General features: G+C 51.5%; 8 protein-coding genes across 8 annotated transcripts; 3 read left to right on the forward strand and 5 right to left on the reverse strand.

Moving 5' to 3' along the window:
• Positions 1 to 297: 297 nt before the first annotated feature.
• On the forward strand, positions 298 to 1751 carry HETIRDRAFT_454665 (uncharacterized protein; the record flags this gene model as incomplete). Its single annotated transcript, XM_009552561.1, has 2 exons — positions 298 to 441; positions 1290 to 1751. 2 exons carry the CDS (start codon positions 298 to 300, stop codon positions 1749 to 1751), a joined length of 606 nt encoding a protein of 201 aa, XP_009550856.1.
• Positions 1752 to 1853: 102 nt separating this feature from the next.
• On the forward strand, positions 1854 to 2121 carry HETIRDRAFT_454666 (uncharacterized protein; the record flags this gene model as incomplete). Its single annotated transcript, XM_009552562.1, has 2 exons — positions 1854 to 1956; positions 2018 to 2121. 2 exons carry the CDS (start codon positions 1854 to 1856, stop codon positions 2119 to 2121), a joined length of 207 nt encoding a protein of 68 aa, XP_009550857.1.
• A 461-nt stretch (positions 2122 to 2582) lies between these two features.
• Positions 2583 to 3997, reverse strand: HETIRDRAFT_454667 (uncharacterized protein; the record flags this gene model as incomplete). Its single annotated transcript, XM_009552563.1, has 2 exons — positions 2583 to 3748; positions 3811 to 3997. The coding sequence occupies 2 exons, from the start codon at positions 3995 to 3997 to the stop codon at positions 2583 to 2585; spliced, it is 1353 nt and encodes a 450-aa protein (XP_009550858.1).
• Positions 3998 to 4585: 588 nt separating this feature from the next.
• HETIRDRAFT_105511 (uncharacterized protein) lies at positions 4586 to 5433 on the reverse strand (the record flags this gene model as incomplete). The annotated part of the gene is made up of 3 exons (XM_009552564.1): positions 4586 to 4735; positions 4792 to 4917; positions 4972 to 5433. 3 exons carry the CDS (start codon positions 5431 to 5433, stop codon positions 4586 to 4588), a joined length of 738 nt encoding a protein of 245 aa, XP_009550859.1.
• Positions 5434 to 6050: 617 nt separating this feature from the next.
• HETIRDRAFT_174021 (uncharacterized protein) lies at positions 6051 to 6693 on the reverse strand (the record flags this gene model as incomplete). The annotated part of the gene is made up of 4 exons (XM_009552565.1): positions 6051 to 6080; positions 6163 to 6253; positions 6308 to 6497; positions 6555 to 6693. 4 exons carry the CDS (start codon positions 6691 to 6693, stop codon positions 6051 to 6053), a joined length of 450 nt encoding a protein of 149 aa, XP_009550860.1.
• A 427-nt stretch (positions 6694 to 7120) lies between these two features.
• On the reverse strand, positions 7121 to 10534 carry HETIRDRAFT_156569 (uncharacterized protein; the record flags this gene model as incomplete). The annotated part of the gene is made up of 7 exons (XM_009552566.1): positions 7121 to 7796; positions 7854 to 8129; positions 8188 to 8281; positions 8338 to 8453; positions 8508 to 9322; positions 9375 to 10032; positions 10331 to 10534. 7 exons carry the CDS (start codon positions 10532 to 10534, stop codon positions 7218 to 7220), a joined length of 2742 nt encoding a protein of 913 aa, XP_009550861.1. The 3' UTR covers positions 7121 to 7217.
• Positions 10535 to 10650: 116 nt separating this feature from the next.
• HETIRDRAFT_143497 (molybdenum cofactor biosynthesis protein) lies at positions 10651 to 12300 on the reverse strand. The gene is made up of 7 exons (XM_009552567.1): positions 12107 to 12300; positions 11936 to 12016; positions 11846 to 11884; positions 11663 to 11739; positions 11204 to 11403; positions 11001 to 11140; positions 10651 to 10946 (listed from the first exon to the last, which is right to left on the reverse strand). Exons 1-7 carry the CDS (start codon positions 12211 to 12213, stop codon positions 10715 to 10717), a joined length of 876 nt encoding a protein of 291 aa, XP_009550862.1. The 5' UTR covers positions 12214 to 12300; the 3' UTR covers positions 10651 to 10714.
• A 140-nt stretch (positions 12301 to 12440) lies between these two features.
• HETIRDRAFT_152061 (uncharacterized protein) lies at positions 12441 to 14252 on the forward strand (the record flags this gene model as incomplete). The annotated part of the gene is made up of 3 exons (XM_009552568.1): positions 12441 to 12635; positions 12699 to 12741; positions 12796 to 14252. 3 exons carry the CDS (start codon positions 12441 to 12443, stop codon positions 14250 to 14252), a joined length of 1695 nt encoding a protein of 564 aa, XP_009550863.1.
• Between the last annotated feature and the right edge of the window lie 1001 nt (positions 14253 to 15253).

Below are 15253 nucleotides of genomic sequence, written 5' to 3' on the forward strand. Positions count from 1 at the left end.
AATGCAATAATTCCTCTCTGGCTAGGGCGCCTCGATACAAGGAGGAGATTTGGGAAGAAGAGACAGACATCCGAAGTCCGGATGCGGTGCATGGTACGTAATTGACTGGTGCTCCAAATGAACCTGGGACGGCGATCTTTTCTTTTGTCTTTTGCCTTAGCGTAGTAGCGCCTTACATCCACTATGTAGTCATCCACCATTCAACCATCTTGCATCAGAGCTCGCCGCGCTTGTGGAAAGCTGAAACATCTGATTCCAACTGGCCGCGATTAGAAGAGGTTAAAGATGAAGACAGAGATGAAGATCGGTGATCTCGAAGACGACGAAGACGATAAACACGGTGATGGTCGAACGTTCAAAGTGCTCAACAATCTCCTTGCATCAACTTGCGCAATCGACTCATCTTATTCCGACCTCAACAAGGCTGATGACATACTCCAGGTAATGATTCAGTCAGTCACTCTCCTCTGAATTGAGTCTACTCACATGAAAGTAACAGCGAGTCGGGATGCCTTGCATTCGAAAACGACAGACATTCTCGTGAGCGATCTGCAGCCTGACACTGACCCCTCGCTGAAGCACGTGATGCTGAATGGGACGCACACATATTACGCAGTCCCCTCTTACAAGTCCAAAATGATCAGCGTTTCGATTGAAATCCTTGGTAACTTGCTGCATGCCTATTCACAATGCTCAAGTATGTCAACTTGCCATTCGCGCGTCAAGATCTGTATGAGCATAGGACCACCTACAACCAGCTAGTTGGAATCATTACATGACTGATTCTCATCCCGTGAAACATCTTCACAATCGTACCATTCCCTCAAGTCTTGAGAAAGTCCAGCTCCGGGGAATGCATCGTGTTTGACATGGATATACTACCGTTGGTCCATTGTTGATTATGATAAATTGGTATGTGCGACGGTGCATTGTATCCCTCTCACCCATCATTCGTTATACGGCTCACCGCAAAGCACCGCAATCCCGATAAATGGATAGATGAAGACTCTCCTATCGCGGACTTTTCCCACTCGGCATAAGTAGGCACGTACGGCACACAGATTTTACCTGATTCCCGGTGAGACTATGCTATCAACCCGTTGTCAAAACTCCCTCATTTCAGCATGGGTTGCTCCTCGGCTGCCGCTAAAACGAGTAACAGTGTATACACGGAGACATTCTCACTACCACCGATTCTCGTAGCTTCCCTTGCCTTATTCTGAAGAAACTCCCAGAGATGTCCTAATAAAACCTCGTTTTCTCCCGGCGCTCTCAGCCATTCAATGCAGAACACGAACAACCTCCCTGATACAACTGCCGCTTCGCGAGGGCTCATCGATATGTCCTCCCCCACATCCTCCAGCGATACCATCTCCGTCGCGCAACAAGCCGCCACGCCGTCATCTATTCCTACCTCCGCTCAACGCGCAGCTCAACTCTCTGAGTGCTTTTCCAGCATCGCAGAACAGCTCGCCCATGCATCGTCTCTGTTCGCTCTCCCACCGATCTCGGCGGCTGTAGAGAGCAGCACCGCAGTACCGCAGTCTGGGTACGATCATCAGATGGACCTTTCAGAGGTCTTCGCTCGTCTAGCAGCAATAGAGCAAATGCAAGCAGGACTTCGTGCTGATATCGATGCCGTCCAGAGACTGCTCGCAGGGGCGCAGCTGGTAGGTGCACGGCCAGGGCCCTCAGAGGCCGATCTCGAGACAAAGATCAACGAGATAATGGACACAATAAAACTGGAGTAACTACCTTCTCTCGACCTATTTTCCTCTCAGAGTGCTCAGAGCTGAAATGGGTCCACACGAACTTGAAGCCAGGTACGCCTGTATGCACGTCTGCACAACGCGATGGCGGTCATACCAAAGATGCCGATCATGGCGCCACCGACATCGAATGGAAAACCACCGCCGAATTTCCCGAATACCAAGGGCGAGTTCGAGCACCTTACAAGTGTGTCTATGTTCCTCATCTTCATTGACTGCCGGTCCAACACTAGATGACGCGTTTTCAGGAGAGCGCTATGAAGCAATCTTGAAGGCATATGGGCAGTCTGTCAAGGGAGATACAGAGGCGAAGAAGCAGGCGCTTAGGGTGTTTATTGGGCTACCAGCCTAAGTCACCGTCGAATGTCAATGAACGCGCCGGGAAAATACTACGTTAGACTTGACAAGACACTCACCGACGATGGGTGTCAGGTTATATCGTCATCGCTTGCTTCAATATGATGGGTGATATCGGTGATGGACACCCAAACGAGTGATCAATTTATTGAAGAGCTGCAATAAACTACTTAGATATATCGAAGACCAAACATAGGAGTTGTGAACGTGTGAACGCTTGGATTCCAAAATTGGGCATCCACCTTCCATATCAAGGAATTTGTCAAAGATTCCAGCACGGATGGCATCGGATGATAATCAGTGGAGTAACTAAGTAGGGAACTAGATGAATGCTAGGTTAAATGCGGGTATGTACGAAGGGGTATCCCGATGCTATCCAGAGCAGGTCTACGTATACGCAAGCGTCAGTACGGGTTAGAAAAACTACATACAGCTCCCGGTCATTCATCTGTTACTCTACTTCGTTTCATTACCTTCGATAATGCTCCTGACCAGAGGTGCAGTGACCTTTCTCGTAGCATCCGCGTTGCCTTGTTTGTACACGCGGACCGCGAATCCCTCCGGAATCCCGTCTCCTCCATATTTCCGCAAGTCTACTGACTTGACCTTGAGCTCCTTGCTCTGCTCTAGACCCTTCCACAAGCGACTCGTAAGCTCCGCATCGCCTTCATGAATGAACCAAAGCATTTCGCGCTTGCCCTTTCCTTTTGTACTCCCGATTTTTGAGTCGTCACGAAAGGAAGTAAGGATGCCAAGCACGATCAAATTTCTCTCCTCGACCCATCCATGGATTGCGGACCAGAAACCTGATTCACTGGGCCCCCAGACCTTTAGGCTGCGTGGGACAGATGCGAGACCAACCTGGATCGTGGATGATGGCGCCCATGAAGGCGTCCATGTGTACTCCTTGTAGTCACGACGCAGAAGGTCTCGTGTGCTGAGATGTGCTACAGAATTCTTCTTCATCTGTAGGGCAGCTGTCAGATGTTGAATGACAGAAAGATCCTGGAGCGAAGATTCTTGGGGCGGGGAGGTGGGTCTGGAGGAAGTGGACATCGCGAAAACAGATTTTGTGGGTGAATGAGCATCGGCAATTTTGGATCGAACAGCCAACCGTGCAGCAGACTCGCGGTCAATTGTTTCGGCCTTGCCGCCTGATTTCAAACCGTTCGTGTCGATGAGGATGGCACACAGGAGGAGTTTCGCGAGTTCAGCAGGGAGGTTGTCCGGACTTGCCTGTGAGAGAATACGCGTGACCAGGGAGGAGCAACTGCCTGTTGGCACGACGATCATACGCGGGTCTGCCGACTGTGTATACAGTCCCTCGTCCTCATGATGGTCAATCACCGCAACGACCCGCGCGTTGGGACTGGCCTCTATGAACCGCCTACCGAGACGATTGTGATCTACAAGGACATATTTGTCTGTTGGGAAAGGAGGGAGTTCGTCGGAATAAAGGAGATCCTTTGAAGGGTTAATTCCGGCGAGGGAGAGTGCATGGAGGTTTTCGGCGCGAAGAGACATGTCTGCCTGGGATGTCTGGATGAGAGGGATCGTGAGGGCCTGGCGTGCCGTGGTGGCATGCCATGCATAGGCAATCGAGCTCGCCAGTGAATCAAGATCTAAGAAAAAGGGACAGTACCGAGTTATGGTTATTGCGAGAACGCAAAGTTATCAAGCATACCTCCAGATTCGTTTCCCATCACCATCGTCCATTGCCGCGACTGACCCTGCTCGACTGCCTTGAGATAATTTACCTTCTGAAGGTGGAGGAAGTGGGAGAGGTTCGTCGGGGCCTTCGCAACCTCCGTGTCGAGAGTCACGGGCTTTTCCGCAGGAGGTTTGCGGGCGAAGACGGAGAGTCTACGCATAGGTCGGAGGGGTGCACGACTTGGAGGAGGTTTGCATCCGCATAGTGCTCGGTGACGGAATATACCTCTCGGTTTAAGCTCCGCATAATGAATTCGGCCAACTCGGACCTCTCCGCAGAAGGGACACGACCCCCGTTCGCTTCCCATTGCCATCGTCTCCGTAGCCGTGGTTCCCAATTATTGCTTTCCCAAAATTGCTTGAGCACTACAGATCCTGGCACAGGGCCATCAGTCGATGTGCTTTCCATGAGAAAACGCTGAGAAAACTGGATGTTCGTTCAGGAAATGTGGGGCCCACGACTGGCCCCGCCACGCCCTCTGCGACGCGTGTCAGACAACGGCGGTTGCTCACGGGTCCGAAGAACCATCAGAAACATTCTTCAGAGATTAATTGAATTTCGGTCCACAGAGCGCCACAGAGCTCCATGCAAATCATTTGAGCCACAGCGAGAGCCATCGTCATACAAAACATGTAAGTAGGTCCGTAGGAGCGATTTGTCTCCGAATCGCTACCCCACGACTTCTCAAGTATCTAGAGCTGTCCAGACCACACCTTCCTCTTCAAACTACGCAAAGCTCCTGATAGATTCAGCCAATGATGTGTCGACAGAGCTGAAGGACAGGCATCCAAAGCCCCTTGTATACCTCCACCAGCCCAATTAGCACAACGTCGCCACGAGTGATGCCACCTACGCCAATCCTCCACTCGCTTTTGGACGACCTTTTGGCAACATGTTGCTAAATTGAATAAGAAGTCAAGGCTTTTGAGACGAAGGGTGCAAACGGAAGCATACCACCAGGAATGCGTCCACAGCAAGGCCAAGGCGGCGCGCGCACTCTGCTAGAGTAATTCCCCCGCCTCTACCATCATCTGTCGTCGACAACTGCGTGGTCCAGGATGGGTATCCGGGCCACTGAATCTACGAAATATCAGCATCTTATCCTTTCGCTGCTCAATAGTCGAGAGGACAAACATGTAGTGTAATGTAGGGCGGAAAAGAGGCTCCGAAGGACATAGCTGCGTCACACCCTTTCAAAGTATAGCCTCTGTTTTCAATTGCGTCTGATATGGGTAGTCCGATGGATCCGTCCACATTTACAAAGAATTTTGTTGGGGCGAGGTGAGCCCGACTAGCTGTAAGTTGCTCCCTCTCGGCTCCGAATAAGGCGGGTGATGTCCACGCAGTCTGGTGTACAACCACGCCCCGTGTGTTGTTGACCGCGTAGTCGAGTGGGTCACGTAGTCCGTATGAGCTCCCGTTCTGGAGATAAAACGCGCAACTCCCTTCGTCGTAAGTGGCGGGGATTGGTTCGGGATGAGGTGGGACGCCCGGAAAAGAGCGGAAGAAGCGTTCAGCGGCTCCTGATCCAAAGCAACGAGCCAGGTAGCCGTCCAGAAGCAGATCTATGCCCATGTGGACATTGTAGTTCAACATATCGATGTCAAAAATTTCCTGGAAGAAAGAAAATCATAGTGAGTAGCAGACCATTGAATCCACTGAGCGTCGTACTTAGCGAGACCGAGCGAGGACCTGGGGAGTGTTCAGTTATTCGGGTCCATTTAAAGGCATCTATAAAGATACTGAACCCAACCATGTCAACGACGCCAACAAGTACTAGCACACACGCCTTTCGCTTCTTCACCAAGGACCACAGCAAGCAGACATTGTATGAAACCTCAGTTCGGCGTTGTGGCTCACCGCTGGTGTGAAAGGCATCGCAACCTGTCTTCTGGGCCATGCGGCTCATATCGATGCGCGCTGAGTATAGACGATGGCAATCACCTGACAAATATCCCTACAGTCCTCAGCGCTCAGCGCTCAGCCTCCACATCGGAGAGCAAAGTTTCCCAGAACTGTGGTACCAGAGAGCAAGGGGCAGTGATGTATGCATGAACTGAGGAGCGCTCACAAACTTACCTGTTGCTTGGCGCTTATTTATCATGAAGGAACAAACATAAAACAGAAGACGTCGTGAAATGTACTGTGTTCTTCCATACCTGCAGCTCAGCGGTCGAGGCAAGGTACATTGATGGAAGAATATAGCACAATGATCAGAACGTCTCAGGTAAGAATAGCGGATTCTGTGCAGAAAAATAGGCATCCCGAGTGCACATTGACAATAAGCAGAACAAGAACCCTAGATCAAAAAAACGGGCTACATACATCGACAGGAAAGAGTAGTACATGCAGCGCTGTGAAACTGATCGTACACCAATCAAACAACATTCTCTCAGGGCTGACCGGCAGGATGTTTCTGTAACGATTCGATCTCATCAGAATTCTGAATATCGACGAAAAACACTCTAACAGCTGCGTGCCGCTCACCCCAAGGGATACATCTCCTCTGGGCGACATCGCCCCTTGCACACCCTCGCTTTCTAGTTTCGGTGGCTCTACACCACTGGGGTGTTGTGGTCCCCGCCGACGCGGCGTGCCGCAAAACCAATAACAAAGACCACAAAAGCACGCAAGAAAAAATGAGGCGCCAATGAAACTCCCTATGCGCAGACGTGAGTGATGTAGCATACACATGCCTGACAAGTGCAAGCTCTCACCTATCACAATGCCCGCGATGGCGCCAATCTTTCCACGGATGGTACTGAAGGAGAACTTCTTTCCCTCAACGCCGATGGGCACCGTCCACAGCACATAAATTAAGAGGGCCAGGGGCTTGACAGACGGTGTTGGAAACATGGTATGATCAGTAAATAACAAAGGACAAGGTGGCAGGTCCAAGTATCCGCATGACGACACCGACGCATGAGGCAGATAGCGCCGGTCAACGATAACAGAGCAATGTAGCTTCCATCAACAGCACGTCAAGAGGTGACACATCCTAGGAGAAGACCTGAGATCCGATACACGAGTCAAAGGTATGCTTGCCCAATCGATCCTGCTCCCCACACGTCCCCACACGGGCTTCACGCGTCCTCACAGAAGGCCCAACGGTCATATGAAAGGCTGTGGTGGAGTAGAAGGAGTGGTGAGGGAACAAGAGCCAACGCAAGAGAAGAACGGGGAGATCATCTGATCATGAGATGAACTTATGAAGGGCTGTTGGAATGGATTTCAAATTCACCGCCGGAGACTAGAAATTCACAAGTCACTCAAACCTACGCTTCAGCGGGTCTACATGATACACTTGAGCGATACGTACGATGACAGAGTAAGGCACGATACAAGAAGCAATACACCCAATCGATACAATTATCACAGCCTCACGCCCCTTCTACCTTTCTGATCGTCCTCCTGTCTCGCTCCCCAACGACCTTGACCAACCCCTCTGCCTCCATGCGACTGATGACTTCCTTGAACTCTGCTGCGTCAACCCGAATGCTACTCTGACTGCTCAGCTGCTGCATGGCATCTGCCCATTTGATCCCGCGGATCGTTGGGACAGCCCCGAGTAAGGCGAGCACCTCCTTCCGCATGTCCTCGCGCATCTTCCGCTGCTGCTGTCCGGTGCCCGTGCTGAGCATGCCCATGTCGATCTTGCCTGTCGTAGGATCAAGAGCAGACGTGCGGATCGCGTCGCGCATGAGGCGGTATGCCTCCTGCACGTCCTCGAGGATGACCAGCGAAGAGAAACGCATGCGTGCATGCGCTTCAGAGAGGCGAATCATACTTTCCAGCTGTCGTGTGGTCGCAGTGATACGCTTCTCTGCGCCTCGCGGGTCTTCGCCAACACTTCGAAGCTTGACGTAGGAGCGGACCAGCTCTTCTGATGCTTCCTCAGAGATGGCAGGGCTAATTCGAGAGCGTGCGTATGTGATATACGCTGCAAGGATGTCTAGAGGCTGGAAGCATACCTAGTTTGTAAAAGCCTAGAACCTGACGATATAATTGTAACTTACCAAAATATCCTGCCCGCCGGTTTCTGGGACATCCTCGAGATACAGACCCACAAGATGTTGAGCCAACCTTCGATCGAGGGTCTCGTCTACTTGATCGAGTACCAGATACAGCAAGTCGAACCGCGAGATCAGAGTCGGAGGGAGATCAATGTTGCGTGTGATGGGCAGATTCACATCATATTTAGACCCAACCGGATTGGCTGCTGCTAGGATAGATGTCCTAGCATTGAGCGTGGTAATGATTCCAGCCTTCGCAATGGAGACCGTTTGTTGTTCCTAATAGCCATTACAAGTCAAAATCAAAGTTGTCATTGGACGAGCCATCATTACTCACCATGACTTCATGCAATACGCTACGAGTAGCATCGGACATCTTGTCGAACTCATCAATACAACAAACGCCGCCATCACTCAGTACGAGAGCACCACTAGGTACGAAAAGAGTTAAGCATGTGAAGAGGCAAGGGAAAAAATCCCAGCGGACCTTTCCAACACAAGCTGCTTCGAATCAGGATCCCTCGTGACATACGCAGTCAAGCCGACAGCGGAAGAGCCCTTCCCGGACGTGTATACCCCACGAGGTGCCAGCTTATGCACGTACTAAAATGTCGCGCTCGTTAATGTGGGATGAATGATGAGACCATCGGTACACACCTGTAATATTTGAGATTTACTTGTACCAGGGTCACCGACAAGCAAGACGTTGATATCTCCGCGATATCTGGGCCCACCGCCACCACCACCTCGCGCAATGCTCTTGTTAGTGCCACCAAATAGTTGCAAGAGAATTCCCTTTTTCACATCGTCCATGGACCAAACTGAAGGAGCCAATGACCTCGACAGAATCTCGTATATGTCTGGCCTCTCGCTGAGCTCTTTTAACTTTTCCTTCATCTCGGCCTTGAGCGTGATTCGGCCCTCCCGCTCCTCTTCTTCCTCGGTTCCGCCCACACCACCTACACCGGGCACGCGATCGCCTCCCGCAGGACGAGTAGATTCATCGAAACCAAGTCTCCCATCGTGTCCTAGACGCATATGCACGACGTCCAAGAATGTTTTGAACAAACTCTTGATAGTGCGCTGTCGCGAATTGATTCGGACTGGAACACTCCGGAAGATGCCAGTGACATTGAGGCGATCACCAGGCTTTGATACATCCACCAGCTCGTCATATACACTCAGCGATACCGTGTGCGGAGTTTGGCCATCTGGCACCGCGTCAGGCGTTTCTTGCAGGCGAATCACCTGCCGATCTGCAAACTCGCAACGGTTATGTACCAGAGACATCGTTCCCGGCGACGCACATACGTCCCGAGGGCACTGTGCGGGCTCATCGATCTTTCCTCGGTCGATTTCAACCTGGACTGTATGCGAACATGTGAGGCAGCGGAAGAAGGCAACTTTCATGTCAGGAATGACTGGCGTAGCACGAATGACTAGACCCTTGATGCACACGAGTTTGTCCGTGTCTGTGGTGACGAGTGTAAGTAAAAAAACAGCATAGAGGTAGATAAATAGTACCGCTAGGATTCAGCTCTCGCATGTTGACGGATGGCAAGCCAAATGGCCTCACTTTGTACACCCTGCCCATAATTTCCGCGATCTCCTCCTCGCCTTCATCCCCTGCCATCCCCTCCACCCCTGCCTGTTGGTCGTCTTCTGCTGTCTCTAACATCAGATCCTTCAATACCTGGTCCATTGCAGGCACCACCTCCTGGGGATATTTCACCAGTTGTCCATGCAGTTTACGACTTGGCGGGTATGCCAGTAAATTGACCATATCCAGGTTCAGGTTGGTTTCGCCGGTCTGTCGCATCCGGCGCATGTATGTCTCGTATAACACCACCTCGACTTCTGCAGGCGCAAGAGAGGTCTTCGTTCTCATACCGTTCTCCCGGTTATACGCGATACGGTACTTGGGTTTGAACCCTTTCAAGAAATCGCGGAAGGTCTTCATCGTGTCTGCTAAATTAACTGTCGTTCCCCAAATAGCACGGATCTCGTCAGGCTCTTCGGAGGGCATCGCAGGTGCAGAGAGTTGAGGAGCAGAGGAAGGTGGCATTGATAGATGCTCCGCGTCAGAGGACAGGTTGTTATTTAGATTGTTAGTGCGCGGTCGGGCAGCGGGCGGGCGACTAGGCGTGAGGCTGAGCGACGAATGGATATCTCCACGCCTGTTCTTCGGAGTTTTATGTTTAGGAGTCCTGCTCTCGATTAGAGTTGAATCCGCGAAGTGGAGAAAGGTCGCGCTTACTCGGGGAAGTCTAAAGGCTCTGAGTCCTGCATAGACCCAGATATGCTTGGGGAGGCGCGCGGCTTTCGGACAGGCGTCCTTTTCACTGGCGAAGAACTGTTATATGGTAATGGTGATGATGATGCGGCTGCGACGTGTCGAGCGTTAAAATTCGTCTCGCATAGCACAGTTCAAGCTACTCACGCGTGGAAGGATGTGGACGTTTCGGTGTAGACATCTCTACGGCTCTCCTAGCTACGATCCCGCGCATAGGTGTGTTGAGGGCACTGCTGTTGCGTGTTGGCCGTGCTGGGGTGCCTGCAGGAGATAGTAAGAACAAAGGATCCGCTGGGGGCGCCTGGGACATCGATTTCCCCGCAGCGACATCCTGCATTTCGGAATCTTCAAGATCTGAGGTAGCAAAATCCATAGGTGGTGGAGACGACATGATGGTTGTGAACACGCGATCAGTGCTAACGGCACAAATGAGTAACGCGAAGAGGCGTGACAGCATGTGACGAGACGCGTCAAGGCAGCTTCAGGGCAGGCTTGTCTACGCTTATTGTCTCGAAACTCAGATACTGTGCAGAGCCGAAGATAGAAAAAGAAGACGGAAAAGGTAGGGAGTTTATGGAGATTTATCAGCCTTCCACTCCCTCACCTCCGCCTCACTCACTAACCGGCCCTGAATTTCCTTCCCAACCTCTTCACTCAGAATCCTGACCCGTTTCTCATCAAGTCCGATGAGCGAAACATACACGCCTTTCATGAGGAGTGGGTACGAGCCAACACGGACCCCTTCGCTCTTGACACGCTCTTGCAAGGACGTCAAGTATGGCGCGATCGATGACTCGGGTAATCTACTCATTAGTTCAATAATTTTCGACGTGAATCGCAGGAGACCTGACACTGACGATGTAAAAACTTGCTGCCGGAATGGACGCTCGCTCGCAGGTGGAAAAGGTAAGAAGGGCGTCAAGCCATCCAACATCTTCTGGAATAAACTAGGGATGCCTGGAAACACACATAGCTTTCCCTCTAACCGGATCACTGGCTATAGCATGGCATCCTTGTAAATGAAACAATGAAGTCAGATAAAGCAGTCCTGGGAGCGCACCACCCAAATGTCCTTCGCAATGAACAAAACCTCAGCGCAGTCGGGAAACAGGGCCATGCGATCTCGCGCCTTCTTCTGCTCTTCCGTTTGTTGCGTTACCCAAGGGCGATTCTTACTCATGGCAGCCATACGGCGTAATGTCTCGTCATGATAGGCAAGCGATTGATTGAAAGACTTGGCAAGGGATGCATAGGTAATATCTGCAGATAGGTTCAGTAAGTGTCGCATGAAGCTGCGATGGTTCTGAACGACTACTTCAATGCGAAGACTATGGGAAATTAGTAGATTGAATGAAAAGACCAGCCCATTGTCCACCAAGTCCATTGTAGGAGAAAACGATATCCAAACTGTCCGACAGAAGAATGCACAGGTTATTTTTCTCGTGACACGACATTTATTCTGTGACTGAGGCAACAGAGAGAAGGTGGTAACATCACTTGTGGGATAAGTCTCACTCACCGTCGTGGGTGGGGCCAATTCCACCAGAAGTAATGACAAAGTCATACTTCTGCACCATCCTCCGGGATGCCTCGATACTTTTGCATTCGGCAAGCTGGGTTTCAGCACAACGGAGATTATGGGCGACCTCGCCAGCATAAAGCGTAGCCGTATACATGCTCGTGAGGGGTGTGGGTCACTCACATATCTTCCTCCACGTCGGGGATAACCTCAATCTTCTTGCTACAAGACAAGGGTTTCAAAATTTGAAAATAAATCACGGGGGCTACATACAGGTCTATTCCATTCTCAAAGCAATAACGAGCGAAGTAGTTTGAATTCTTGTCCAGCGTTTTTCCGTTCAGAATCTCATCCCTGCAATCATGAGCAACAGCGTAGCGGTGATGCCGGGTGAGTCCAATAGACCTAATATCATTAAAATCAATTCATAATCTGCCCACGCACCCGATGATAAGCGCTGCTGCCGTCTTTATATACCGCCCCTTACCGAGTGGGTTCGCAGGAACCGGCGACAAGGGAAAGTCGAATTCTGAGACTGATGTGGTAGACATGCGCCGAGAAGGATGAGAGACTGCAGGAAGATGGCGAGTGATAGAGAGCAAGCGAGAGAGCATAAATGTCGACGCGGTTCCTCGCATTGACTGATGAGCACAGTGAGGGGAATCGGGTGTCCGTTGCGCGAGCAGTCCAGCCAAGGTCGTCACGTCATTTTCCATATTGGGAAACCCCTTTCCCTCGCTTCCGCTGGCTCTGTCTGTTGAACGGCAGCTAGGCTGCCATGATCAACTGTTTCCAGTTGCAGACACTCGCGCACATCCTTCGACGTCCATGCTGTAGTGCCCGGCGATACGCGTCTTCGCCCTCTTCGGAGCCATCAGGTTCTCGAGCACAGGGATCACAACAGACAGACGAGGACGCGCTAAGAGAGGCATTGTTTCGCAAGAGAAAGACAGACTGGAAACGGAGACAAGGTGTGAGTTATTGGTTGTCATATTTTCCCCTCAGAACAAACTGATTGATATGACCTGTATGATAGGGACAAACTTTTCTTGACCATCTAGTTATCAATATCCGTGCTGGTCCGTTCAATTGCTTTTTAACATTCAGACTCATTCTAACCGTGTATCTGTTAGGCAGAGGAGGGGACGGATGCGTTGCTTTTCATAGGGAGAAGTTTGTGCCATATGGACCTCCGTCTGGTGGAAACGGTGGTCGCGGAGGAGATGTCTACATTCTTCCAACACCTCATCTAACCTCACTGTCCACTGTTCCCAGAAAAATTCGCGGTGAACCCGGCGCAAACGGAATGGGCACATGGCAGAACGGCAGAAACGGCGCGCCATTAGTTATCAGGGTTCCGCTAGGGACAGTTGTGCGTGAGCTTACGGGCGACGACCCACTGCGTCAGAAAAATGAGTGGGAATCGGAGCAGGAGAGCTACGAGGGCTTGGAAAAGGAGGATCGGAAGCAGAAGTGGCGAGAGCGTCGGTGGGTGCATTATCCGGAATACGAGGACGACAACGTAGAGCGTTCGGCGTTCAAAGAAGCCGAGTGGAATCTCGTCAAGGCCGAGCGGGAAATGCGGATCGCGCGAAAACAGCGCGCCGCTCAGCCCATCTCGCTGGATCTTGATACGATGCAGAACGCGGAACAACCAGTGGAGGCGCCTCTTGGTCAGGGCAAACATGAGCACTTGGGGCATCTGGTGGCCACAGGCGGGCCGGGCGGGTACGGCAACCCTCATTTTCTCTCAACGACAAATCGTTCACCCAAGTTCGCGACGCGCGGGTATGACGGCGAGCGCGTGACGCTTGCCCTGGAGCTGAAAATTTTGGCCGACATTGGATTCGTAGGCATGCCGAATGCGGGGAAAAGTACGCTTTTGCGGGCTCTCACGAGAGGACGGGCGAAGAGCGAAGTCGCGAGCTACGCATTTACCACGCTGAATCCAGTCGTGGGAGTGGTCCGCGTTGCAGGGGATGGGACGCTCCTCGGCAATGACCAGGAGATGGTCCATGATGAGACGTGGATAGAAGAAGAACGAGAAAAGGAACTGATGGAGAGCGGCGCTTATGCGGAAGCACGGACACGAAACCAATTGAAGCTGGACAAAGAGGAAGCTGAGGGATTTGTGCCTGGGGCGGTGGAGAGTTTCCGCTTTACTATCGCGGATAATCCTGGACTGATCTCGCAGGCGTCCGAGAACGTTGGGCTTGGACACTCGTTCCTGCGATCTATGGAGCGTTCGCTGGCCCTGGTTTACGTTGTCGACTTCTCGGACCCAGCCCCGTGGGACGAAATTCGGGTCTTGCGCGAAGAGCTGGAGAAGTACAAGCCGGGCATGAGCAACAAGGCGCGGATGGTCATCGCTAACAAGGCAGATTTATTCGGAGCGTCAGGGGATGCAGCAGAGGTAGAAGCTGCGAGACAGAAGCTCAGTCAGTTAGAAGATTTCGTCAAGCGGGAGCTGAGCGTCGACGGACGGACGTTGGATGTGGTGCCGGTATCCGGCAAATACAGTCAAAACTTAGGAAAGATCGCGCACCTAATGCAACGCTATGTTGAGGCCGCCAGGATATCTCCTCCATGATAGGTGAGCATCTAGTCGTTCACCATATGGGCCCCAGTCATTTTCTAACTGGACATTGATAGCTCGCCTTGACCAAATAGAACATGTATCCACTTATACGCATCGGCTCAGCGTCTCATTCATTGAAACCTTACCGTCATTTATGCGCAGAATGAAAGCCAACGTTGAGACTGCATCTTATCCAGGTAAGTTCTTGCACATTTTTCTCATTCATATGTGGGAATCCATCAGGTCAGGCTTGCTTGGAATATATCTCCTACCTGACTTGTCGACGCACCTGGTGTACCATGAACACGTTCGTCAGCGTTCAATTCCCGTGACGAGTTTGATATCTGCATCCCTGGTCTACGGTACGTTGAGCTACTTCAAGGGATCCTTTCTGTCTTGTTTGATATGCATATCGATCAACGCACATGCGTCCTTGCTTGACCGCCGCCAAAGTGATCAGTGTATCACCGTTGGGCTCAAAATGATAGAGATTTCAGACGTCGGGTTTTGAACAGAAGGGGTTTGGATCCCAGATCCCGACGACGCTCAGCAGAAGATCTCAGACTCGAGTCTAGGTCTGGTCGAGCCTCGAGAAACTCCCACTCGGTAATATCAAAGGTATATTTGACAAAGCGCCCAGCTGTTTCTAAAGCGAGGGTGCATAGATTTGACTCAGCTAGTAAGGCGTCAGCTCCATCTCGCTGACCATGCGTTACGCGCGCGTCCCGCAGTGATCGCCCTTCTCCTGCGGTATTTCCGCCAAGCTATGACCTATTGGTATCGTCTCTCACACACCGACGCAAAGTAGAGCGCTGATCTGGAACGGGTCTCTGGGCATGCTGCGCTTCCCGCCCTATTGATAAATCTGAGCACGTGCGCGCCTCTCAGCCAATCAGGACGGTCCATTCTGGTCGTCTGCATGCTTGTGGGTCCGCGGCGCACGTTTAATGGGGCACACGAGCACTTTCTCCAGCCCAATGCATCATTCTGGCTTGTGCTCGGTATAACTGGAC

The sequence above is a fragment of the Heterobasidion irregulare genome (genome assembly GCF_000320585.1).
Source record: "Heterobasidion irregulare TC 32-1 unplaced genomic scaffold scaffold_10, whole genome shotgun sequence".
Taxonomy (NCBI): domain Eukaryota; kingdom Fungi; phylum Basidiomycota; class Agaricomycetes; order Russulales; family Bondarzewiaceae; genus Heterobasidion; species Heterobasidion irregulare.